We start from the raw sequence: 26,615 nt of genomic DNA, 5'->3' as shown, positions 1-26,615 counted from the left end.
AAAGGAGGGAGAGGGAGCCAAGGCCGTTGAGAGTATATGCACTAAGATGATGGGACATGAATTTATGCTGGGAAAAGAGGGAAGTCTAAGAGCAGAGCGATAGGGAAAGGTGAGGAATCTGATGAAGGTAAGTAATTACTGGCACTAAGAGGCATGAGCTGGAATGGAAAGGGAATGTAAAGTGAGCTGCTTGAAACTGACACTACGGAGGGCACACAGTTATGAGTAAAGTCAATAGTGTGATACCAGGAATGTGTGGCTGCGCTGGTGTGGGAAAGATCACAGGAGGTTGGAAGCTGAGAGGCTGTATAGACATTGCAGGAATCATCCATGTGGATATTGAAATCACCATGAATTACGAATGGAGCCAACTGTATTACTGGTTACTATTTTTACCAGACCACTGTACGCGACTTTAGATCCCTCAACTTCCCATTTAGAGCACTTATCACGGCTTGAAATATTAGAGCGATTATTTGCGCAGGGCACGGATTATTTGACAGTAATCAGGGCTTACAAGTCTGTTTCGTTTCTTGATTGACATACGATTAATACCCAAAAGGCAGAATGGATAGATGGATGAATACTATTCCATCTGTGATACAGAGAAACTTCAGATGTAATAAATTATAAGGCCAATTAACCCTACAAACAGGATCCACAGTTTCACAACAATGAGAAAGCAAGACTTCAAGAGGGCGGGAGTTTTTGTCTGCCGATTTTCCCGCGTCTAGCACAGTGCCTGACACATATTAAGTGCCCTGCAAATACTGAATGAAAGAATACACCCCATCAGTATCTCACCGCGCCTGCGCTACATGTCCTGGGTGGGGCCAGCCTTGACGCGCTGCGCCTGCGCGATGTCTCTTTGCGGGGCGCCCCGGTCGGTTCCCAGCCCCGCTTTGCCGCAGAGGCTTGGGCCCTCCGGCCCTCCGTAGCCGCCCGACTGTCGCGCCGCACCAGCTTCCTCCTCGGCGTTCCCACGCCTATTTGGGCGGATTCTTGGCGCCCGAGGAAGAGGTAGGCGCAGCGTCTCTCCGCGTCAGAGACCTGACTGTGGAGATGGCGGCTCAGAAGATAAACGAGGGGCTGGAACACCTCGCCAAAGCAGAGAAATAGTGAGTGAGAACCTACCATGGGCCTGTGTGTGGACGCCGGGTCCGTCTCTCACTGGCGCGGCCTTAGCACCCGGCGGGGCGGGAGGGAGGCTCCGGTCAGGGATAAGGAGACCCAGCGCGCTGGTGCCCGCGGGGCTGCAGGGGCTCGGTGTCCCCTGGGTCGCACTCCCGGGGTCGAGCTCCCGGGATCGGGGTTGGAGTCAGGTCCGCTGCGCCTCGGGCAGCGCCGTGGGTCCACCCGCCGGAAGTCCGCTCCCGGTGGCTGGTGTGGGCGGGGACCCGGCGCAGTGCCGTCGGGCTGGTATGTAGAGAGGGCTTCTTGACTTGGGCGCTCTGCTGCTGAAGATTCCTTCTGGTGGGGGCCGTCCGTGCGTCGGAGGCTCGTTAGCAGCATCCCCGGCCTCCACCTGCTGGGTGCCGGTCGCACCTGTTCCCCATTTGTGGCAACGCAAAATGCCTTCTGGGGAACAACATCGCGTTGTTGAGAACCACTGCCCTTGAAAAGCTCCTTGTGTGGAGGGGACCATAGGTTTACCCCAAAAACTCCTCGGTGAACCTTTGTCATCTGGCAGTTTACTTTTCCTGTGGGCAGGGACTGTGCTTCGTTCGTCCTTTGATGTGTATGTCCTTGCACCTCTGGTGCAGTACGTAGTAGGCACCCAGCAACTGTGGGTGGGACTGAACTGATTCTCCTTAATTCATCCTTTGGGCAGCCTCTTCCCCCCGCTTCGTTACTCCGGCGCATTTTTATCTGTCACTTACAGTTAATAAAAGGCCAGCATCGTACCCTGTGGTGGGTGCTTCACATACATAATTTCATAAGCTGAGATCGTCACAATAACTTTCCAAATAGAGATGATAATTTTTCGTAAGAGGAGATGAGACTCGGGGAAGCCTCATAACTACTTGTCCCGAACTGCACAGGTGAAAGATGGCAGAGCCAGTTTTCAAACAGTGGAAAACCTCGAGCCCTGTCACATGACTTGAGGCAGTCAGTGTGTAAGGTACTGGGGCTCTCCTGGTGCAGGAGGTTCCCACAACAATCTGACTTTCTAGTGGGAGCAAACGCAAAAATTGTAGTAAGAGTAGTGTGTAGAATAGGGACCACAAAAAAAGCTGTATTAACTGTGCATAGGTAACCCAGGGGGAGAAGTTTATTTTTCATGAGAAAATTTGAGGAAGAGATGATTTGTGAGCAGGGCCTGAAAAATACAGAATGTTTTAGACAGAGGGAAAATCTTGTGAAAGAGATTCTGTGTACAAACTGTAGTATGTATTATACACGGGCCTGAAAATGTGCTCTGGGAACAGTGAATGTAGTGTAGTCACAGTGCCAGAGGACGAGCTGGAGTGAAGAAGAGTTGGGGCCAGACTGTGAAGGGACAGCTTCTCAGATGGCTGTTGTAGGCATCTAACCAGAGAACCCGGTTAGATTTGCTTTGGGTGAAAGAAATGTGGCAGCAGGCTGGGCGCGGTGGCTCACGCCTATAGTCCCAGCACTTTGGGAGGCTGAGGTGGGCAGATCACTTGAGGTCAGGAGTTTAAGACCAGCCTGGCCAACATGGTGAAACCCTGTCTCTACTAAAAATACAAAAATTAGCCGTTTTGTGGTGGCGCACACCTGTAATCCCAATTGCTCAGGAAGCTGAGGCAGGAGAATAGCTTGAGCCCCAGAGGCGGAGGTTGCTGTGAGCAGAGATGGTGCCACTGTACTCCAGCCTGGGAGACAGAACAAGACTCTGTCTCAAAAATAAAAAGGAAAAGAAAAATGTGGCAGCAATGTGGAGAATGAACTTTGACATATTCAGTAAACATTTACAAATTTGTCTCTGTGTACCTGTACCAGCCAGTGAGGATACTGGCGTAACCAAAAGTGGCCCCTTCTTCAAGAGCTTAGAATTCACAGACAGGCAGACAAGTGAACAGAGGACTAAAAATAAGATGTTCAGTGCTAGAAGTATTCAGTGTAGTATGGTGGAGATACGAAGCAAGGAAAAGGTAATATGCTCCGGGTGTGGGGAATGGAAGAGGAGGAAAGGTGCCTGTCCCGTGAAGGTACTGCCAGACATGTTAGTGTGTTGTTGACTTCAGGGGAGAGGTGGTGATGGCCTGAATTCCAGTACAATACAGGGGTAGGATTGGGTGACATTTGTCAATATATAGTTGACATGCTTTAATGACCTGCGTGCATATAGAGATGAAGGGTTAACTCCTAGGTTTCTAACTTGGGAGTTGAGTGGGAGAGGCCTTCAGCCAAGATAGGGGATAGGGGTTAATGGATGTGATTGGTGGGTAGGTCTGGGGCAGGGAGGTGTGGGGTTCAGGCTTGAAGTGTGCGTTTGAAATGCTGCTAGACCGTTAGTCGGTGGGTGGTAGGAAAAGTGGGCCAGGAGCTTAGGAGATATTTGATTTTTCTCCATTTTCTAATGATGATATAGTGCAGTATTGCTGAGTAATTTAGTAAATTGATCCCCCCCCACCCCCACAGATGGTAATTTTGCTGTTTTCTTTTTTTCTGTGGAAATTGGTCAGTTTCCTTATTGATTCTTTGGAGAAAAAGAGTGAAAAGGACTAACAGGTATAGCTGCTAAACTTAAATTAGCTGTAGGCTTTCTTCCTTATTAGTGGTATTCGTGTGACTTGGGATGGTGTGCCCCGTTTTAAACTCTCTGGGTCTTTCCGTGTATAGCACCTCAGGCGACTGAATGATTGTATCTTGGTTTTAGTGGGATTAAAAAAATGATGTTAATATACAGAATGTAATGTTTGTTTTGGGATAGAAACAGAGGGTCAGCATTTTGCATATTGCATATTTCCTCAATTTTGTGGATTACAGTAGACACACCACAATTTAAGGATATTATTTTTCTGAGCAGTGAAATTCTTGGTAAGCTTGAAAAATTGCTTATGTTAATTTGAATCTTGTAACACTATATACACAAACAAGTTTTAGATGCTAAGTATGTTAAATAAATTTAGTTGGCAAAAAATGTTACTGTAGCTGGCTGGGCGCAGGGGCTCATGCCGGTAATTCTAGCTCTTTGGGAGGCTGAGGTCGGCGGATCACTTGAGGCCAGGAGTTCAAGACCACCTGGCCAACATGGCGAAACCTCTTCCCTGCTAAAAATACAAAAATTAGCTGAGTGTGGTGGTGCAAGCCTGTAATCCCAGCTGCTCAGGAGGCTGAGGCATTAGTCACTTGAACCTGGGAGGCGGAAGTTGCAGTGAGCCGAGATACCACCACTGCACTCCAGCCTGGGCGACAGAGCGAGACCTTATCTCAAAAAAAAAAAAAGCTACGACTTTTTGGCAGTTCACATGGCTGTCACACAATGAAGGCTGTGCTTCTGAGGGCTCCTACGGATTCCCCATCTTCCAGTTAAGATACTGGACTGATTCCTTTGAAGCAAACCGTGTTCTATGCAAGCGGGCCTGCACTGATTGAATGGAATTTAGAATTGAAGATGGTTTGGGCAATTTTTATGCACACCCAAATTTGACAGTTACTGAATTAGTTTAATTCTGAAACTATTTTAAAATAAGAAAAAAATAAAATATTGAGGAAAAGGCAAGTAAGATAAGAATTCAAAATTGATTGTTCTTTGATTTGGCATCCGAGAAGCCAGTAGTGATCCTGGAAGGCAGTTTCTCTTGGCTTTTGTAATATCCTTCCTTTTCTGATTATCATGCTTGTTTACGGGTGGCGAGTTTCACTTTTTTAATTTTTTTAATTTTTTAATTTTTTTTTTTTTTTTTTTTTTTTTTTTTGCCTACTTCCTCTGTTATTCCGCTGAATGATTATATTCCTTAGTCTTTCTGTTCTCTCTCTGCAGTCTTACTAGGAGATCTGGTCTCACCTATGCTCTTGACATACGCTTATGATGCCTCCATTTATGTCTCTAGCCTCTCGTCTGTGCATCAGTTCAATGAGTCCCTCTGCTGTCAACACTGTGCTTCAGAGGTTCTGAAGCTTTAATGCACCTTTGGGCTCGTTAAACCTCAGAGGTGCTGTAGGCTTGGGATGGGGTCAACAATTTATGTTTTTAGTAAGTTCCCAGGCAGTGCTGATGGTGCTGGTCTGGGGACCACGAATTGAGAACCTGTAGGAGGAAAACCACATACCTGTGACAGTGGGAGGGAAAGAGGTGAGGTTGTGTTTGTTAAGCATAAGTTTGGGTGGAGGCAGGTGACACGGGAAGTTTATGCCTGATGGCTCCTCCTTTATTTTCTTTTTTTTTTTTTTAAAGACCTAGAAGGTCATTACAAGCAGGGATCTGACTTATAAATGTGGTTGGTAACTTCTGTTAACTGTGTCTTTCTTTCATTCTAGCCTGAAAACTGGTTTTTTAAAATGGAAGCCAGATTATGACAGTGCCGCTTCTGAATATGGAAAAGCAGGTATTTTTGACTGTAGTCCGGTTGCTCCAGCATGTAATCTTAAAATAGTCTGATAACTTCATTTCACCGTAATATGTATATACTTTCTACAAGACTTTAATAGTTAAAAAACAAAAGTTTTTTTCCACTTGTTATTTTCAGATGTGTTGAGAGCTGAGTCAGAGTTCCTGGTACCTGCTGTCTGACAGCAGGGCTGGGGCGGGGTTGGTGATACACAGCAGTGGGTTTTTAGTGTTGCTTATATATTCTTCAGCTCCAGTTGTTTGAATACTATATCCATGAATGTTGCCATTTTTCTCTATACTTTCTATTGCATAAGGAGTTTGTTAAATTTTTTGTTAACTTAGCCTCATCTTCAGCAGATCTGCAAATCATATGTTTGCTTGGTCCTTTATGTCTTTTATGAACGTCACAGTGAATGTGTCTGTTCAGTGTTCGTGACGTGTTAAGCTATATACATATTTTAATCAGTTTATATAAGATATAAACAATGTAAAATATGCAACAGAAAGGGAATTTACTAAAAATTTAGCATTCTGAATTATAGAGTGATAGCTTTCAGCATATCTGTGGTAATTTGGAGTATAAATAAAATATAACAAAATTTTGAGTACCTTGAACACATTTTCAGTTGTATTTCAGCGATAGCCCTGATCACACTTGTTAGCCCAGCACAGAGAACATCTAGGGCAAGTGCTTTTGGTTAAACAGCAAATGAGTCTTCACTGCCTTTATTTAAATCTGAGTAAGTTCTCTTTTTTTGCATCAGGCAAATTGTTTATCTCTCATACTTTAAAATTATGAAAAGTTTAAACTCTGTATGAATTTTATGGACTACTTATACAGGGAGGCTTCTGGAGTGAAGGGAACAACATTTTCCAAGTGTCCTCTGTGAGGGAAATTTAACACAGATTTGTTTTCTGTCCCTCTGAGATCATGAACTACATTCAAAAATCAATGTTTTAGGTGAGATTTTCCCACTGAAACATCATTTGTTTATTTTCTTTAAGGGCTTATGGAAAATCTATTTAATCAGAATAAATTTTTTAAAAAGCAGCATACGGAAAAGCAGGGAGGGGAATAGTTTCAGTATTTATTTTTCACATTTTATTAAGAGAATTTTAAGAGTGTTTTTAACAATTAACACTTTTCTTAAAGCATTATGCTTTTTGCTTCTTTGTAAGCAACCCTTGATAAGTTTTCCAGAATTTGTAAGGTCATATTTTATAAGCACTCCTGTTTTGCTTTGATGATTGCACTTTTAAAACAGCTTGCAATATACTTTAGCTGTTTGAACAGTGAGATATCTTTTTCATAGATAGTAAACAGTATAAAAAGATTTTTAAAAAAAATGCATTGTTAGACATTTAAAGATTGTGCCAAAAGGAAGGTTTATTATAAAAAAAAACTGTTTAAGGTGCTTATTGGCCCTCAGTTTCTACGTAATTGAATGACCTATACCTAAAATACTGTTTTTATTGTTAAAGGTACAACTGGTGAAGTCAGGTGCTGTCTTTTGTGACTGAAAACTCTGCCTGTCACTGGGGAGCATCAGGGAGTGTTGGTGTTAGAAAGACTTCTAGATTTTGAGTGGAAGTAACACTGATTTGTTGCCGGTAGTCGACAATTAAAAAAGAAAAACTTTTAAAAATACTCCTAAGTTACTGATAATTGGAAAAGTTGTAAGGAAATTGCTTTAGAAAAAAGTAGTATTTTATAGTTTAGGAAACTTCTTAAGTATTTGAAGTAAGTATGTTTGTAATACTTCCTATAAAATGCAGATTTCAGTGATGATTTATTTGAGGTTTTTAATGATGGAAATAGAGAGGTTTTTTTTTTTTTTTCTATTTCAGCTGTTGCTTTTAAAAATGCCAAACAGTTTGAGCAAGCAAAAGATGCCTGCCTGAGGGAAGCTGTTGCCCACGAAAATAATAGGGCGTATCTTTTTCAACTGTTAAAAAGAAATTAAACAATTAGATGGTTTTGACAAACTGTTTTCTCTTGCTGTAAATTTGCTTTACTACCTGTGAAGTAAAATGTTTTTAAGTTAGAAAATTATTAGAAAAATTCTGTATTTTTAAACTCTGAAGGAGTGTTTATAGTGAAGTTTGATCATAAGGTCCACGCTGGTTCGCAGAGCTACATTTGAGAACTTACTTTCTATTGTTTGTGGTTTTACTTGATGATGGTTTTACTTGGGATGAAGTAAGGGAAATCTATAGACAAGTGCTGAAGAATGAAGAAGTAGCACGGGTATTGAAAACGCATGAACTACTGTATCAGTTTTTTTTTAATACAGTTTTCCTTAGGTATTTGAAATAAAAATTATAAGTAGTTTAAAACAGTACATTTTCCTGAGGTATTTGAAAACTTATCGATAAAAAATGTTTCTCTTACTTGCAAACTGTAGTCATAATAACTTTGCACTTCAGTAAAATTTCAGATTATTGCCTAATAGAAATAGTTTAAAACCTGTGCAGTGTTTTGGGGAATTATGTAGTTTTAAACGATATCGACAGGCATTGAATTATTTCTTTTTACCTGTTTGTAGGATTTGTCTTTTGGAACCAGCTGGCTCAGTGATTGAGTTAACTGTCTTTAAATAGTAGATAGTAGTAAAAATATCTTTTAATAGTAGAACTGTCTTTAAATAGTAGATCTGTAGAAACTATTGGGTTTTTTTTTCTTTTTTCCTTAACTTTGACTTCGATACTTCCATTCAGTCTTTTTCATGCTGCCAAGTAAGTATTCTTCATGTTTTCATGTATTTGCAAATTATGTTTTAAATGTCGCTGTTTTTCTGTAGGTTGGTAATTTTTTCCCAAATTATAAATTTTGTATTGATTTAAATAATCATTTCTCTTTGTTTCAGTTTTTACCTCAACGTTAAAAACTAAGTCACTCCCAACTCTAAAATGTAAAGAGTTTAAATTAAATTGCCATAATATATTATTAGGAGCATTTTGTTCAGTAGCCTATGGGGAAAAAAATAAGTTAGAATCTCTGTTTTTCTCTGTTCGATAGTTAATAGTGCCTGTGGAAAGGAGGCAGGAAGTTTTCTCCTGCCTTGTGAAGAGTAGTTATTTGTTGGACGAGGCGGCAGGTCACTTGAGGTCAGGAGTTTGAGACGAGCCTGGCCAACTTGGTGAAACCCTGTCTGTACTAAAAATACAAAAAATTAGCTGGATGTGGTGGCACATGCCTGTAATCTCAGCTACTGGGTAAGCTGAGGCAGGAGAGTTGCTTGAAACTGGGAGACGGAGGTTGCAGTGAGGTGGGATCGTGCCTCTGCACTCCAGCCTGGGTGATAACAGCAAGACTCCATCCCCCCCGCCCCAAAAACAAAAGCAAAAAAACTTAGATTTAGGTTTGTCAGATGGAAATTAATTTAACCTTACTGAGCCTTACTTAAGTTTGCATCTGCAAAATAAAATCTCTTTAACTCAAATGTCTAATGTTCTAAGCCATTATTCCCCCTGAAAAAAGAATAAAAAATTATATTGTGTGGTAATACAAGCCTGAAGTGATATGTTGTGCATGAGCCCATTTTAAGTGAAGTCACTTTCCTTATCAGTAGTTCCTCACTAGAGAGTTTCTTCTACCCCTTATTTCATTAAGATTTCATCAGAGAAATTATATTCTCTTTCAGAGCTTATGAGCAAGCTGGAATGATGTTGAAGGTCAGTAATGTTACATCACAATTGTTGTGTGGGTAAAATGAATTAACTACAAAGTGTTAAACAAGAATTTATGTTGAAGTTGAAAAGCGTCCTTACTGTAAGGCAAGAAGTGCTAAGTGTAAGATTTTCCGTCCATAGTAACGTTAATTGGACCCATAGAATACATTCTGTACCTCTTAAGATAAAGAGTGTTAAACGTGAAATTTAAGAGAAAATGTGTCGGAGGGAACTGGGAACAGTAGCGTGTTAAGCTCTATAACCAGGATAGATGTGTATTGCTATAAAAAGAGCTCTATGGGAAATTTCTCTACTTTTGGGAAGGACATCTGAATGTAGTAAATTTTATAAATATTTAAAAAATTATCATACGTGGGTTATAGAAGACATTTTTACTTGTGTGAATAACAGTTGGCAGCAGAGACCACCACAGATTTAAGCTTTTGCTACTTTAATTCATTCTGCATGGAATATTCTGACTAATGTGCCTGTGCCACTGTTGGTACTTCTGCTCCTCAAAAGCAGGCTAGGAGTTATTGTCCTGCTGTGGTGAGACAGAGCACCCTACTTCATGATGCTGACTCTCAAAGTATGCCAGCTGGCAGCTGAAATAAAGTACATGTCTTTCTTTTTTTTAAAACGTTTCATCTACATTGGTAAAAGCTACTTTCAAGTATTTATTATAAAGCTTTGTTTTTAAGAACTTTGACCTTAGTAAAGCTTTTGTTTTTAATTTCTATGACTTTTATAATGTGAACTTACTTATTTTTTTCAGTGAACACATGCTCATTGTAGAACAACAAAAAATAGCAAAAGGTTAAAGAATGTTAGTAATAGCTGTTAACATGCTTAATTTAAAAGATTTTATAGTCTTTGACCCAGGAATTTCAATTCTGTGAATCTGTCATTAAGAGAGAGAGAGCAAAGATTTATGCATCAGGATGTTTTTTGAAGAAATGGCAATTATCTAAATTTTGAATAATAAGAAAGTGAGGCTGGGTATAGTGGCTCACACCTGTAATCCCAGCACTTTGGGAGGCCAAGGCAGGTGGATTACCTGAGGTCAGGAGTTCGACACCAGCCTAGCCAACATGGTGAAACACTATGTCTTCTAAAAATACATAAATTAGCTGGGTGGTGGTGGGCGCCTATAATCCCAGGTACTCGGGAGGCTGAGGCAGGAGAATTGCTTAAACTCGGGAGGCGGAGGTTGCAGTGAGCCGAGATCACGCCACTGCGCGCCAGCCTGAGCCACAGAGCGAGACTCTGTCTCAAAACAAATAATAATAATAATAATAGGAGAATGTTTAAATTATGAGGCTTCCTTATGATAAACTGTTATAAATCCATTGAAATGAAGCTTTTCTGGCCAAACATGCAACTGTATTGGTATTTGGTGATGCAAGTTAGGTTATTTATTGCAGTTCCTTTGCAAGTAGAGTTTCTCTTACAGCCAAAGAAGCTGGGGATCTGCTCTGGCCTTCTTCTGTCTCGTTTTCCACTGAGAACTAGGAAGCTCCCGGGTGGCTGCTACAGTCTCAGTGTACTTCGTGCCTGTTTTTAGGATACACTTAATTAAGAAATGCTCAGACACTCTAATTCTCACAGCCTCAGTTTATATTGCAACAGCTGTACTAAGACTTGAATCTTCATCAAAAGTTATTATTCAGGCATCATTTCCATTGCTCAAGTATCTATTTAATTTGAGGGTTGGAAAGGCAATACTTTGAATGAAAGAAAATTAACTTAGTGGATAGGGAAACAGATGAAGGAAAATGCTTTCTGGCATTGTCTTATATGTAAATTAAATGCCCTGGGACAGTCTTGGGAGCACAGGACCCCTGCGCTACATGGTCCGCAATTCTGTGGGCTAAGATTTCTACCAGTTTGTCATACAAACCTTCACATTTATTCACCAGCAAGGCTTGGGGAGTGCCATTTTGTAGACAGATGCGCAAGGGAAGCCACAGAAACTTGTTGGATCAACCTTTGGTTCTGTCACTTGATGACTGCTGTGATTTCATATCCTGTTTGCTCCACAGGCACACAGCCATTGAAAATAGGCATATTTATGGTGGAGGGTATAACTTTCAAGTAGGCAGCTCATCATTTTTTATGGAGAAGTATCAATATTGTGGTTGGACCTCTTATTCACAGCCTCACTTGATTTTATGCAAAAGCAGGAAGATGTAGTTGCTAATTTTTAAACAACAAATAGGACTTGGATGCCATTTATACTGCCTTCTAATGTATTTTTTGCTCTATCTACTGGGTAAAACTCATGACGAATAGTTCCTGTGTGTTTTTTTGTTTTGTTTTGTTTCGTTTTTTTTAATCCTCCCAAATGCTTTTATGTTGTAGATTCACAGATTATATGTAATTAGTGGATAGGTAAATTTGGGGAGGAAATACAGTTGACCCTTGAAACACCCAAGGGTTGGGACGCCAACCCCTTGTGCAGTTGAAAATCTACACATAACTTTTTACTCCCCAAAAACTTTACCAATAGCCTTTTTTTGTTTTTTGAGACAGGGTCTTGCTCTGTTGCCCAGGCTGGCATGCAGTGGCACAGTCGTGGCTCACTGCAGCCTCAACCTCCTGGACTCAAGCGATTCTCCCACCTCAGCCTCCTGAGTAGCTGGGACTGTAGGTGCATGCCACCATGCCCTGCTAATTTTTTCATCTTTTTGATAGAGACTGGTTCTCACTGTGTTGCCCAGGCTGGGCTCAAACTTCTGGGCTCAAGTGATACTTCTGCCTCAGCCTCCCAAAGTGCTGGGATTATAGGCGTGAGCCACTACTACTATTGACTGCAAGTCTTAATAATATAAACAGTACATATGTTGTGTGTTGTGTGGAATATGTTTTATACTGTATTCTTACAGTAAAGTAAGCTAGAGAAAATATTAAGAAAATCCTAAGGAAGAGAAAGTATATTTAGTGTTCTGTAAGTGGAAGTAGAGCACCACAGGGCTCTTCATCCTCATCATTCTCTTCAGGTTTGAGTGGGCTGAGGAGGAGGAAGAGGAGGGGTTGGTTTTGCTGTCTCGGGGCAGAGGAGCAAGACAGTCTGCAAATAATTGGACCAGCACAGTTTAAATTGTTGTCCAAGGTTCAGTTGTGTTCTTTAAAGGCTGAAACGGCCCTCAGGACTAGCGCGCCTGGGAGAGGTCTGGTTATTCTTTAAAAGCTGAAACGGCCCTCAGGACTAGCGCGCCTGGGAGAGGTTGGTTATTCTTTAAAGGCTGAAACGGCCCTCAGGACTAGCGCGCCTGGGAGAGGTTGGTTATTCTTTAGAGGCTGAAACGGCCCTCAGGACTAGCGCGCCTGGGAGAGGTTGGTAGGTTTGCCTCCCCTGTTCGTTCAGACATTTTTCAGCAGATATTGTAGACTCAGATTCTTTCGTTGACTTTTGGTTTTATAACAAAAAAAGTGTTGTTTTTATTTTTTCACTGAGCTTTGGAGATGTATTAGCATCTCATTCTGCTAGAGTGAGTGATAGCAGTCCTTGTTTCATACAGTATCTTTCAGTCTGTTTTATTGTTGGTTTCCATAGCTAAGTAATAAAGTTATGTTTTGGGGTTGGTGAAAAGGAGACCAGTTTTGTTAGGGGTGTCCTAATGAATTTGTCAACTTAGCAAGGGACTGAAGAGGCAGATTTGTAAACTACCTGTGAGATGTCAGTGCGGAGCCTACCTTAAGATACAGCAAGTCAACACTAAATAAGTTGCTTATGTAAACTTTATAACTAGCTTTTAAACGGTGTTTTTTAAGTTTATTTTTAAAGTGTTTGATTTGGAGATATTAGACAGTAGGACTGCATGATCCTGAGATGTACAGATTAATAGTAAGATACAGAATTTATCAGTCGTGGAAGAGGGTTGGAAACTCAGATGAACTCAGGGTATAGAGGAGTAACTGAAATGAATGAGCAGCCAGGACGCGGAGGGCATTTGGAAGTGAAGAGCGGGGAGAAGTGCCAGGAGGTGCATGCTCATCTGGCGGGACAGTGCTGCCCAGCCCTAGCTTGTTGCCATACAGGGATGCAAGCCTGCTGATGCCGTAGCTTTTGATATTTTTTTGAAGAAAGCCATAAAACAGAGTTTTCATGAAAGTATCTAATTTAAAAATACTGCATGGATCAAGCAAAACACACTTGGAAGTGAGATAGAGTCATTGGGCTGCCAGTTTGTGATCTTTGGCATAGGTTTGTATGTCGTAGGGACTTGGTAAATATTTTAAGAATAAGGAATGCTTAGAAAACAGTGAAGAGCGAGGTTTTTGGTTTTTTTCTGTTTTCATAGATTTCCCAAAGTTCTGTGAAGTGGTGATGAACTCTGTGTAGAGATTACCTGGTACCTTTTTGGTTGGGTTTAATGAGGCTTGATTGGGAGAGTAATCATGTGAAGCCTTTCATTTTAAATATATTTGTTGCTATACAATGTTTTCGAGTCATTTACTTTCAGGAATTAGGGATAAAATAATTGCATTTCATATCCTTTGCCCACTCTTTGATGGGGTTGTTTTTTTCTTGTAAATTTAAGTTCCTTATAGAAAAAGAAGACATGTGGCCAACAAACATGAAAAACAGCTCCTCATCACTGATCATTAGAGAAATGCAAATCAAAACCACAATGAGATCTCACGCCAGTTGGAATGGCAATGATTAAGAAGTCAGGACACAATAGATGCTGGCCAGGCTGTGGAGAAATAGGAAAGTTTTTATACTCTTGGTGGGAGTGTAAATTAGTTAAACCATTGTGGAAGACAGTGTGGCAATTCCTCAAGGATCTAGAACCAGAAATACCGTTTGACCCAGCCATCCCATTACTGGGCATATGCCCAAAGGAGCATAAATCATTCTATAAAGACACGTGCACACGTATGTTTATTGTAGCACCATTCACAATAGCAAAGACATGGAACCAACCCAAATGCCCATCAGTGACAGACTGGATAAAGAAAATGTGGTACATATACACTATGGAATACTATGCAGCTGTAAAAAAGAATGAGATCATGTCCTTTGCAGGGACATGGATGAAGCTGGAAGCCATCATTCTCAGAAAACTTAACACAGGAACAGAAAATCAAACCCCATATGTTCTCACTTATAAGTGGGAATTGAACCACAAGAACACATGAACACAGGGATGGAGTATTACACTCCGGGGTCTGTCGGGGGTTGGGGATTAAGGGGAAGGAGAGCACTGGAACAAACACCTAATGCATGCGCGGCTTAAATCCTAGATGATGGGTTGATAGGTATAGCAAACCACCATGGCATATGTATACCTATGTAACAAACCTGCACGTTCTGCACATGTATCCCAGAACTTAAAATTTTAAAAATTGCATTTCAGATTGTTAACTCTGTTTTTCTTTAATTGATGCATTTTCTGACCTGTGCTGTATCCTTTGCCCAAAGGAGATGCAGAAACTACCAGAGGCTGTTCAGCTAATTGAGAAAGCCAGCATGATGTATCTAGAAAACGGCACCCCAGACACTGCAGCCATGGCTTTGGAGCGAGCTGGAAAGTGAGTGTGAGATGGACGAGTCTCTGCATTGAAGTCTTGTCTCTATTTTAAACAAGTCCTTGAAAAACAAGCTTTCCATTTCTCATGTGAGTCACATTTTCTTGTCTAATTCAGGCTTATAGAAAATGTTGATCCAGAGAAGGCTGTACAGTTATATCAACAGACAGCTAATGTGTTTGAAGTAAGTTTGAATCTTATTTTTTTCTTTAATTACTTAGAATGTTTAGATTAATAATATATAGGAAAATAGAGAAATGCAGTGGCTACTTTTAAAACTTTTCCCTGCTCACAGTTGCGTGCTGTCTCTTTTCTGTTAGAGAGTAGTGAAATGGACTAGCAGCTTTCGTGTTCCCCCCTTGATCCAGTGCCATTACTTCTTTACAAAATAAATATTGTGGGATAAAAACAGTTCAGCCTTAAAGCAGCCAACACTTGTTTTTCTTTGATGCCTTCAGAATGAAGAGCGCTTACGGCAGGCAGTTGAATTACTAGGAAAAGCCTCCAGACTACTAGTGCGAGGACGTAGGTATGTCTTTAAAAACTATTGCTGTGTCTTTATACTTTGAATCCACATTTGGAACTGGAAAGTCATTTGGGGGATAGCTTGTTAATTTTTTGGTATAAGCTGTAGACACACCAGGCCACACAATAGAATATTAACATTTACTAGACAGTAGGCACACTGAATTAGATATTAAAAGATCTGCTGTTTTTTGAAAGTGTAATGCCCAAATTTATAATGCCCAAATTTGTCATGCACTGTGCTTTTGTTGGTTGAACCCTGGCTCAGCAACCTGAGAGGGAACAGTTTTCTTCATGTTATTTGGGTGGGTTATGATACCTCTCTCAAGGAAAAATAAGAATATTAGGATAAATGACAAAGATGCATAAACACCCATGAAAATTGACAGGTTCTTGACAAATAGTGTCATTAATACAATATTTACCTTTCAGCATATGACCTGAAGCACAAATAGTTGAACCTCGGAAAGCTAAAAACCTATTGGGATTTCCTTTTGTTTTTTTACTTTATCTCAGTTTACTTTTAGTAAGCAGTTTCTTTCATTAATAAACTTCTGTCTCAATAATATTTAAGATAAACATCTTTAGGTGGTTGTAGGTCTGCAGATATCTTAGTTGAAATTTGCCCAAAGCTTCCCAGTAACAGAAAAGACCCAAGATCCAGTTCATATGTTAAGGAATCAAAATAGAAATGAGTGATGAATCTGTCCTTTCTGACACTGAGTTAAATTTTTTCTTCATGAAGACTGCAGATTCTGAAATAGAAACCAGTGTAGAGTAACATGAGAATAAATTAATCTAGAATTAACTGTTAATCTCATTTAGATAGACTACTTTGTTTATAAGACCTTCCTTCACTGAGTAGGTTTTTTGTTTTTGTTTTTTTTTGTCTAAATGGAATAGAAATTTCATTTTGTTTTTAAATTAGGACTTTAATCATGAAGCAAAGTTTAATTTAAATGTCAGTCCGGGGTCATTACCTTTATTCATCTTATTACTTGTTGCTTCCCAGAAATCAGTGACTGAAACGCTAACTCTGACGATTCCCAACTGAAGAATGATTCCGTTTAGTTTCTGAAGGTGTTTGTTACAGCAGCAGAGCTGTTCGTGGGGTTCCGTTTAGTTTCTGAAGGTGTTTGTTACAGCAGCAGAGCTGTTCGTGGGATTCCGTTTAGTTTCTGAAGGTGTTTGTTACAGCAGCAGAGCTGTTCGTGGGATTCCGTTTAGTTTCTGAAGGTGTTTGTTACAGCAGCAGAGCTGTTCGTGGGGTTCCGTTTAGTTTCTGAAGGTGTTTGTTACAGCAGCAGAGCTGTTCGTGGGGTTCCGTTTAGTTTCTGAAGGTGTTTGTTACAGCAGCAGAGCTGTTCGTGGGGTTCCGTTTAGTTTCTGAAGGTGTTTGTTACAGCAGCAGAGCTGTTCTTGGGGTTCCGTTTAGTTTCTGAAGGTGTTTGTTACAGCAGCAGAGCTGTTCGTGGGGTTCCGTTTAGTTTCTGAAGGTGTTTGTTACAGCAGCAGAGCTGTTCGTGGGGTTCCGTTTAGTTTCTGAAGGTGTTTGTTACAGCAGCAGAGCTGTTCGTGGGGTTCCGTTTAGTTTCTGAAGGTGTTTGTTACAGCAGCAGAGCTGTTCGTGGGGTTCCGTTTAGTTTCTGAAGGTGTTTGTTACAGCAGCAGAGCTGTTCGTGGGGTTCCGTTTAGTTTCTGAAGGTGTTTGTTACAGCAGCAGAGCTGTTCGTGGGGTTCCGTTTAGTTTCTGAAGGTGTTTGTTACAGCAGCAGAGCTGCTCTTGGTGACGGCGCTCTGGCTGTGGCAGAATAGCTGAACTGTGAGGTGATACCCAGGTTCTGACTTGTGAGCAGGGTCCCCATGTCTTAGAAAGTGTCCTTCATTCTTTTCAGGGCAGTCAGGAGGCAAGTTTTAGCATAGTTTACCTCCTTTCTCACCTGTTCTCACCTCCTAATGCTCCCCAACAAGGCTCGCAGTGCCTTTCTAGAGCACTAAGCCCCTTACTATAAGACCCCATGGAAGGTGGAGGAAGTGAAGTTGCAGGAAGGGGCAGAAGTTAAGGACAGCCCTGTGTGAGAGTCCACACAGCCTCAGCTCCCCTGAAGTATTTCTGCTTTCCACATCTTCTCTCCTTTTGTTTCTCAAGGTACAGATGATCTAAAGCTGTGTCGTAGAGGGAGTAGCATGGCAAAGGGGAGAGGCCAGGATCTTTCGGGGGGAGGTCAGGTGAGGAATGTTTTCCAGCTGCCTGTGCATATTCCTTTAGAAAGCTCCACTAGGGATGGGGGCCACCACCATCCTCAAAACATTACCGATGTTGCCAGTCGGTTTGGACACATCTAAAGAAAGCTATTGTTCTAAAGCAGGTACTGAGTTAAATTCTTCAGAGCCTCAGCAGAGGGGAGAATGCTAGTTGAATGAGCAGCGGAAGTGAGAATGTGCTCAAAGGGCACATTTATAAATCTAGGGCTTTTATTCATGACTTTGTTTTTTGGGTTTTTTTTTTCTTTTTACAGTAACATGAGTCCGTAAGATGTCCTAATTTAATGCTTTATCTATTTAATATATTAATCTCTTGCTTCTCCTTCAGTTCTGGAGAGTCATAGTTCAGAAGTGATTCAGTTTCATTTAGATTACATCTGGGATGGTCTTAAAGGCAGTCCAAGGCCAGTGCCCCTGTTCCTTTTTAGAAAAGGCCTTTCCAGGCTGGGTGCGGTGGCTCATGCCTGTAATCACGCCACTTTGGGAGGCCGAGGCAGGCGAATCACCTGAGGTCAGAAGTTCAAGATTAGCCTGGCCAACATGGTGAAATTCCTCCTCTACTAAAAATACAAAAATTAGCTGGGCGTGATGGCACACACCTGTAATCCCAGCTACTCAGGAGGCTGGAGAATCGCTCGAACCCAGGAGGCACAGGTTGCAGTGAGACTCCATCTCAAAAAAAAAAAAAAAATAGAAAAGGCCTTTGCAGCAGATTGATCATGACCTTGTGCCTCTGAGAGAAGGTCTGTGCCTCTGAGACAAGGTGTGTGATCTCAGTGAACCCAAATCCCTCATAGAAGATTCACTTAGCAAAGAAAAGAGCTGCTTCTCACCAGTTGTCTGAGACAGTCACTAGATCTAAACACAGGGAGGGTTGGGTATGTATATGTTCGGGGTGGGGTGTGTGCTATTAAGGAGAATCACTGGGTTTCTGTCTTGCATAACTGTTCTGCCCATAGTGCCATTAATAACAGATAAGGAATATAGACACAAACTTCTCGGTGATGATCATAAACTTCGTTGGGAATATGACACATAAACTCGACATTTCTGTAGGTAGGTAAAAATAGGTTTTGGAGTTCAGGAAATAGTTGGGGCCAGGGGAAGAGTTTGAGTTGTGGTGAGGAAGGTGTCTGTTGAAAGCTTGGGGGTGAATGAGGTTCTGTGACAGTTTTCTGCCATTTGCACATAACTTCTGTCTGGATTCAGTTTTGTTTCATTTGGGGAAGATAAAAACAATTTATTCTTTTTTCAGCAAAACCAGGTTCTTGTCATTTTGTTAGGAATATTGAGTGTTACGTGAGGGGAAAGTTGTAATCATGGGTGTTTCATTATAAGTAACTAATACTTTTCTGGATACATTTAAAAATAGATGGCTTTATATGCTAATTTCATGGCCTTTTAGCAAAGTCGATCAACTTTTTCAACTACAGACTCATGTAAATGCTTGGCTTTTTTGTTAAGTAAATATATATTAGCACATAGAAATGCTATTATTATGTCAAGGAAATAAACAGTTTATGTGTAAAGAATGCACCCTTTATAGTTAAATATATGAAAAGTTTAAAATACTGAGATTGCTAATAGAATGATATAATCTGGACACTGGGCACAGAATATTCTGACGTAATTTATTTTATAAAACAGGATCTGTTATAAGCTCAGGGTCACAATTATAAATAATATAGATACATGTAGCTGTAGTCTGCCTTGCATTAAATTTTTATTTCTGCATAGCAAATTGCTGCAAACTTAGCAACTTAAAACAATACTCACTGATTAGCTCACAGTTTCACAAGGCCAGAAGTTTGGATACGGTGTAGCTAGACCCTAGTGTAGCTGCATCCTAGTGTAGCTAGATCCTGGTGTAGCTAGACCCTAGTGTAGCTCGATCCTAGTGTAGCTCCATCCTAGTGTAGCTAGATCCTAGTGTAGCTAGATCCTAGTGTAGCTAGACCCTAGTGTAGCTCCATCCTAGTGTAGCTCCATCCTAGTGTAGCTCCATCCTAGTGTAGCTCGATCCTGTGTAGCTCGATCCTCGTGTAGCTCGATCCTGGTGTAGCTAGGTAGCAGAGCTAGGGTCTCACCAGGCTGAAATCAAGGTGTCAGAGCGGGCTGTGATCTCACCGGAGGCTGGGTCCTTTTGCAAGCTCATTGATTGTTGGCAGAATTGATTTCCTTGCAGCTGTGTAAAAGAGATTCCTGTTTTCCTGTTGCCTATTGGCCAGGAACTGTTCTCAGCTTTGAGTTCACCTTCAGTTCCTGGCCGTGTGTCCCCCTTGGTGGTTCACAGCATGGCAGTTTGCTGCTGATTGGAGGCATCGGGAGCGCATCACTCTGATTCTGGCCTCTAACTTAAGGAAGGGCCGGCCTGATTAAGTCAGGCCCACACAGACAGTGATTCACTCGAAGTCAGCTGATTTGTGTCCTAATCACAGGATGGCCCATCATATTCCAAGAGTCACACCTACACTTAAAGGGGGATTATACAGGAAATGTTTACAAGGGACAAGAACTGGGAGCACTCTTAGAATTCTGCTACCAAACTCAGTTTATAAATTGACTTAGTTCCAAAAATGTATCAAGTTGACCTGTGGAAATTCAGAATGCATTTCTTCTCTGAGTGTTATTTTATAAGGCACTAAGTTACCAGGGTGCATCCCATAAAGATTCAGTTTAACTCGTGATGTAAGTAGCCATAATAGCATAAGCCAAGCCATTGTGTGTGTGGTGTGTGTGTCTGTATACATGCAACTATTTTTAAAAAGATAACATATAAGCTGGGTGCAGTGGCTCACGCCTGTAATCCCAGCACTGGGAGGCCAAGGCAGGTGGATCACCTGAAGTCAGGAGTTTGAGACCAGCCTGGCCAACATGGCAAAACCCCATCTCTATTAAAAATACAAAAATTAGCTGGGCGTGGTGGCAGTCGCCAGTAATCCCAGCTACTTGGGAGACTAAGGCAGGAGAATCGCTTGAACCCAGGAGGCAGAGGTGGTTGCAAGGAGCCGAGATCACACCACTGCACTCCAGCCTGGGCAACAGAGTGAGACTCTGTCTCAAAAAAAAAAAAAATCATAGAGCATAACATTTTTGTATTTTTATTTTGGGTTATAATACCACTTACCTCCCTTTGAATCCCGAAAGTACAGACTCTTGCCCCTTTTGGCTGTTGGTTTTGTGTATTCCCAATGCCCAGACCCCTGGTAGTTGCTGCCATAACCTTGGACTCATATTGGGATGAGAGCAATGGCTACAGACTGTGCATTTCACTCAGTCTCTAGTTGTACTACTCAGGGAGTCCTGGCATTTGGAGTATACTACAGCTTTGCAGGGAGGGGAGGATTCAATTAGGGTTTGATGGAATTAGGGCTGGGGGAGTGAGAAAGGGGTAAGGACCTGGAGGGTTTGGGGAGAAAGTTTTGGTGACCCCTTTCCTTGCCTTCATCTTCATTCTGCCATTAGGCAAAACGGAAGAGAAGGAGAATGTATGAGGGTCAGTGGAAATGATGAATGTTGAAGATTGAAGATGCAGGAAGGCTTTTGTTTAGGTCTCTGACTTGCCACTGCTCAGTGCTGCCCTTTTAGGCACCTCAGAGCATACTAGGGCCACTGGGGCAGCAGCGGAGTGTGTGACGGAGGGACACAGTTGGGGGAAGGTACTGAGTGCCTTGGGTGTCTGGATGTTCTTTCAGTCGGGCGGAAAGAAATCTTGGGTGATTTAATCGAAGATCGTCTCAAATACATATCACAAAGAAGTTGTGCTACTCATTATTGGACAGTCCTTACCAAGCTTCAAACTCCCCATTTGACCTAACCCCTCCTTGAGTTCTTTTGCTTTTTCTGTCACCGTGCAGCCTGAAAGTGGGCAGTCAGACATTAGAAAGGCCAAATGAGCGGAGCGTGTGGAAACCTGGGTCCTGGGGCAGCTGCTAACAACTCCTGTCCTCCGGGTGTCTCTGCAAATCTATGATGTCAAGCACATTTCTCAGGGGACCTCTGCTATCCATCATTTAGACTTGCTTGTTTCACATTTCTGTGTTTCGTTTTAGGTTTGATGAGGCGGCACTCTCTATTCAGAAAGAAAAAAATATTTATAAGGAAATTGAGAATTATCCAACTTGTTATAAGGTATTCTTTGGAAGTGTTTGTTTTTGGTGTTACATTAGATGATTTTTTATACTGGTATGAATAAGTACCTAAGAAAGGATTCTATGGCTGTTTCTATGTTTTTGTGAAATAATACTTCCTGGGCCTCTATTTTTGACCAAGATAGAGTAAGCCCACTACAGCTTCTCTCTCTGCTGGTTACAACTAAACTACTGGATAAAATACAAAAGCAACCACCCTTGAACTCTGAAAAGTAAATAAAAACAGACGAGAAGAGCAAACACTTGGAGAAACAACCACCGTGGGAGTGAGTTTCTGGGGTTTTTTTCCATTTCGTCTGGCAGCATTGCCCTGCCGTGAGCGAAGCCCGCAGTTGTGGAGCTGGGCAGCAAAGGCTGCAACAATGAAAACACCAGAAGAAACCCCGCCTTTCGCTTTTGTTTTTGTTTTGTTTTGTTTTGTTTTGTTTTGTTTTGTTTTGTTTTGTTTTGTTTGAGATGGAGTCTGGCTCTGTGGCCCAGGCTGGAGTGCAGTGGCCGGATCTCAGCTCACTGCAAGCTCTGCCTCCCGGGTTCACGTCATTCTCCTGCCTCAGCCTCCCGAGTAGCTGGGACTACAGGCGCCGCCACCGCGCCCGGCTAGTTTTTTTTGTATTTTTAGTAGAGACGGGAAACCCCGCCTTTCTAACCAGCACTGGGAGAAGAGGCCCCGTTGTTTTCCTCTCCTTTTTCTTTGCTCCAAGCTTGTGCCCAGGCATGGAGCTGCACTGTGATGATGGCTCAGGTTGATAAAACACCACAAGGACCCCAGAGGAACTAGAAAAATGAGCTAGAGAGAAAGGAGAAAATTCCAGAAAGGAGAGAGCTGGAAACGGAGTCCCCTGAGTGTGGATGTGGCCCACACAAGTCTTGGGTTTACTCTTCAGCTGTACTGAGACAGGCATCAAAGTAGCAGTGCAATGCAGAGCTTGGAGAGCTAAGATATCATCACCGTCGAAGTGTCGCACTGCCCTCTGAAGGGCTTAGGCATGGAACAGGCCCGAAGCCACATAGCAAAGGATTTGAACTAAGTGTAGAACTTCCATCCACCAAAAGCAAGGCACCACGTGTCATCTGAACCTAACTGGAGTGATTACCTGCTGAAAACATCCGTACTCTCCTGAAAATTAAGCAGAGGCTGTGCAGCATCACATTCACAGTACAATCCAGAATTAACATGCAAGAACCTGGCAGTATGACCAGTTTTCAGGAGAAAAGACAACTGATGGCAACCCGGCAGTGACCAGGGTTTTTGGCATTATCACATAAAGACTTACAGTTGCTTCATGAGGTAGAGATAAAGACAATTGAAATGAATAGAAAAGAGGACCTGTTGTTTTTTATAGGAAAAAATTGTTTTTATAGAAACTATAAAAATGAACTAAATGGGAATTTTTGGACTGGAAAATACATGATTGAAATAAAATACTGGATAAGCTTAATCTCAGAGATGACAGAAGGAAGACTTTGTGAACTTGAAGATAAATCAGTAAAAGTTACCTAAACAATACAGATCAAAAAGATGGAAAAATACTTCATAAAGACCTATTTTGCCAATAATTTATCAGTCATATCCTTGATCTTATTACTGCTTTTATATTGACTTATTAATACTATCATTGTTTCTGTTTTCACTCATACATCTTTTTCCTAGTTTCTTTTTAACGATTCTAAGTGTCATTGTGGAATTCTGGTCGCCCCCCTCTTCTTTTTTATTCACTTTTCAAGCTTGAATCTGTGTAGATATTTGAAAGAGATTCTCTTGAAAACGTGGTTGTGATCTAAGGCTTGTGTCAAAGTGCGGTCCCCGGACCAGTAGTAAGAGTGCCCCTGGAACCTGTTAGAAGTGGGTGAATCCCAGACTTGCCCCAAGCAGCCAAATCCCAGGACATGAGAGTTGGGAAAGTACTGTTCTAGGACATTTCCCGTCAGGTGTCCCGTAGAAGTTACTATAGCATTTATAAATCTGTATTTGTACAAACAAAGACTCTGAAAGTGAAACTCCAGGTGTTTTTAATACTGCCAGGATATTGACTTTATTAAACAGATATGAATTTGACCATGATCCTCTCTTTTGTTTTAGAAAACAATTGCTCAAGTCTTAGTACATCTACACAGAAATGACTATGTAGCTGCAGAAAGATGTGTCCGGGAGAGCTATAGGTAAGACGTTGTCTGGGCCCTCTTGACTTGCAGTGTTAGCACTTCTGTTTCTACAGCTAAGATTGCTGCTGGGACAGATGTTCCTGGCCATGAGACTGTTACTTCAAAATCTTAGGAGTGCTCGTCTACCATTTCATCTTTTACAGTGGGCATTTTACATGGTTTTTTTGTTTTGTTTTTTGTTTTTTTCCTTTCCTGTATTTTTCTCTTGGGGATCTCCATGGAAGTGAATGACTTTAGTCATTTTAGTCATTTTGTTTTATTTACCTTCTAAGAAAAAAAGAATAAGAAAAAGGGGAAAAAAATTCTCAGATTATATGTTACAGAAATCAGAATGAGGGATTTTCTCAGTGTTTAACATGAGCAGTCTTAATCTCAACACTGTTAACATTTGGGCTGGCCGGGCGCAATGGCTCAAGCCTGTAATCCCAGCACTTTGGGAGGCCGAGATGGGCGGATCACGAGGTCAGGAGATCGAGACCATCCTGGCTAACCCGGTGAAACCCCGTCTCTACTAAAAATACAAAAAACTAGCCGGGCGAGGTGGTGGGCGCCTGTAGTCCCAGCTACCCTGGAGGCTGAGGCAGGAGAATGGCGTAAACCCGGGAGGCGGAGCTTGCAGTGAGCTGAGATCTGGCCACTGCTCTCCAGCCCGGGCGACAGAGCGAGACTCCGCCTCAAAAAAAAAAAACAACATTTGGGCTGGATAATTCTTTGTGGTCGGGCCTGTCCTGTGCACTGCAGGCTGGTTAGTGGGATCCCTGGTCTCTGCCCTGTAGATGCCACTAGCATTCCCACACTTTTAAGCACCAAAATGTCTCCAGACATTGTCACATGCCAGGGGCAGAATCACCCCTGCCTGAGTTGTGTTCTTTTAAGGAGAAGGTGAAAACACGTGACTTGTGCTTCCTGCAGCATCCCCGGGTTCAATGGCAGTGAAGACTGCGCTGCACTGGAACAGCTTCTTGAAGGTTATGACCAGCAAGACCAAGATCAAGTGTCAGATGTCTGCAACTCACCGCTGTTCAAGTACATGGACAATGATGTAAGTGGACCTGTTTGCATAGCTTTCGTCTTTTCTCTTGAAAGAAAAGTTTCTAGTGAGATTTTTACCCGTGTACTTAAGAGATTTTTTCTGACCTCTTTTTTTCTTCTCAAACTACTACTCATAAGGAAACTGACCACTTGCATTGAATTTCACCATAGATTTAGATAAAATAGATGGTAGTTGTGTGGTTTATAGCCATTTACTCACCCGTCTAACTGTTGACCACATACATATTTTAAAATTCAGGCTTATTTCTCAACTTTTCCTCTATCTGTTGTCCTGCATAGGTTGCTTTTACTCGTTTCTTTTAGACGGACTGTCTGAAAGAGGCCCATTCTGTAGTGGCCTTTGTAATTCAGTAGACTTGTGGGAATCCGTGATGACTAGCTACGTGTTCCAGGTCACTAATTATCTCTAAACCTCAGTTAATTCATTTGTAAAAATGAAGCCCCTAGTACCTGTCTTGCTGGACTGTTGTGAGGAATACATTAGTCAGTGTGTGAGAAACATCCTCACGTGATGCCTTGCACGTAAAGTGAACCAGGACTGTAAGTTTCTATTTGTTCTATTTTTTCAGTGGATTTGTAAGTACCTGTTTGGCCTTAGGCCTTTAGAGTATTATCATAGTATCAGATCAACTTAAGGCCTTCAGTTGTTTATTATGATACATGTAGAAAAATTTTTTTCTGAATAACTTATTACATAGGTTTTGAAAATATATTTTTTTTAAATTTTTAATTAAAAAATTATAATTGATACTTTTACTAGTTGTATACCTGTCCCACCATGGTCATGAGCCGTCTGGAGAACAGCAGTATTGGGTTCTGTTTTTCCGTCTGAATGGTAGAATTGGTGTTCATGAGGGTGGAGAACCAGGCTGTGTCTTTTTAGAGCTGAGTGAAACGTGTCAGGATTCTCGTTACCCAGCTTTGAAGAACATGCTCTGTTGTCGACAGTATGCTAAGCTGGGCCTGAGTCTGGTGGTTCCAGGAGGGGGAATCAAGAAGAAATCACCCGCGACACCACAGGCCAGGCCTGGTGGAGTCACTGCCACAGCTGCTGCTGAAGAGGACGACGAATACTCAGGAGGACTATGCTAGCATTTCGCTTACTGAAAAGAAAAGGGAAACAAAGGTAAAATCCTGACATGCCATTTCAAGGACTTGGGAATAGATTAAAGATATACGTACTTCATCACAGTCATTTTGGATCCTAATAAAGACTTAGGATCTTTAGTTACCATCTCCCCAAATCACTCATTGTATCCATTACCTGTGAAGCATATCTTTTTCTTTCCATAAGAGCTTTTCTAAGACACCAGCAGGAATTTAGAGAAAATGGACTGTCTATGTTTTAATACAGTTGATGAAAAAATTTGCAAGCCAAATTATACATAAATTATGTTCTAAACAAAAGGGGTAATAAGCATAGGTATTCTTCTCTCTTGGACGCTTGTAAGTTACTGTTAGTGAATTGTTTTTTACATTTTACTTTATTGCTGCTAAAAGTGATGTTTACTGATAAAAAATTATTTTAAAATTTGTTTTGTTTTGAAAAGGAAATTTACCCCCATGATGTTAGATACATTTAAATTATCAAGTCTTTTCAGAGATGAGATGGAGACAGGAAGTTATTTTGAGCCTTACAATATTATTTAGCCCAATCAAAGATGCATTGAAGCTCTTATTATAAGTTTGAAAAATTTTGAAGGTAGCATATTAAAGTGATTCTATAAAGA

At 41.4% G+C, this 26,615-nt stretch overlaps 1 protein-coding gene and 1 long non-coding RNA gene across 3 annotated transcripts in view; one reads left to right on the top strand and one right to left on the bottom strand.

Moving 5' to 3' along the window:
- LOC115895541 overlaps positions 1 to 1,362 on the bottom strand; it is a 37,198-nt gene extending 35,836 nt beyond the window's left edge. For both annotated transcript variants that reach the window (XR_004055738.1, XR_004055737.1), the window contains exon 1: positions 1,135 to 1,362. This is a non-coding gene — a long non-coding RNA (uncharacterized LOC115895541). The remainder of the gene's footprint in view (positions 1 to 1,134) is intronic.
- NAPG (NSF attachment protein gamma) lies at positions 937 to 26,615 on the top strand. The gene is made up of 12 exons (XM_010373431.2): positions 937 to 1,118; positions 5,449 to 5,516; positions 7,370 to 7,454; positions 8,240 to 8,257; positions 9,166 to 9,196; positions 14,622 to 14,731; positions 14,846 to 14,912; positions 15,187 to 15,257; positions 21,571 to 21,649; positions 23,750 to 23,829; positions 24,745 to 24,874; positions 25,834 to 26,615. Exons 1-12 carry the CDS (start codon positions 1,063 to 1,065, stop codon positions 25,975 to 25,977), a joined length of 939 nt encoding a protein of 312 aa, XP_010371733.1. The 5' UTR covers positions 937 to 1,062; the 3' UTR covers positions 25,978 to 26,615.

The sequence above is a fragment of the Rhinopithecus roxellana genome, chromosome 21 (genome assembly GCF_007565055.1).
Source record: "Rhinopithecus roxellana isolate Shanxi Qingling chromosome 21, ASM756505v1, whole genome shotgun sequence".
In the NCBI taxonomy this organism is placed as follows: Eukaryota; Metazoa; Chordata; class Mammalia; order Primates; family Cercopithecidae; genus Rhinopithecus; species Rhinopithecus roxellana.
This window is presented reverse-complemented; position numbering and strand designations above follow the sequence as displayed.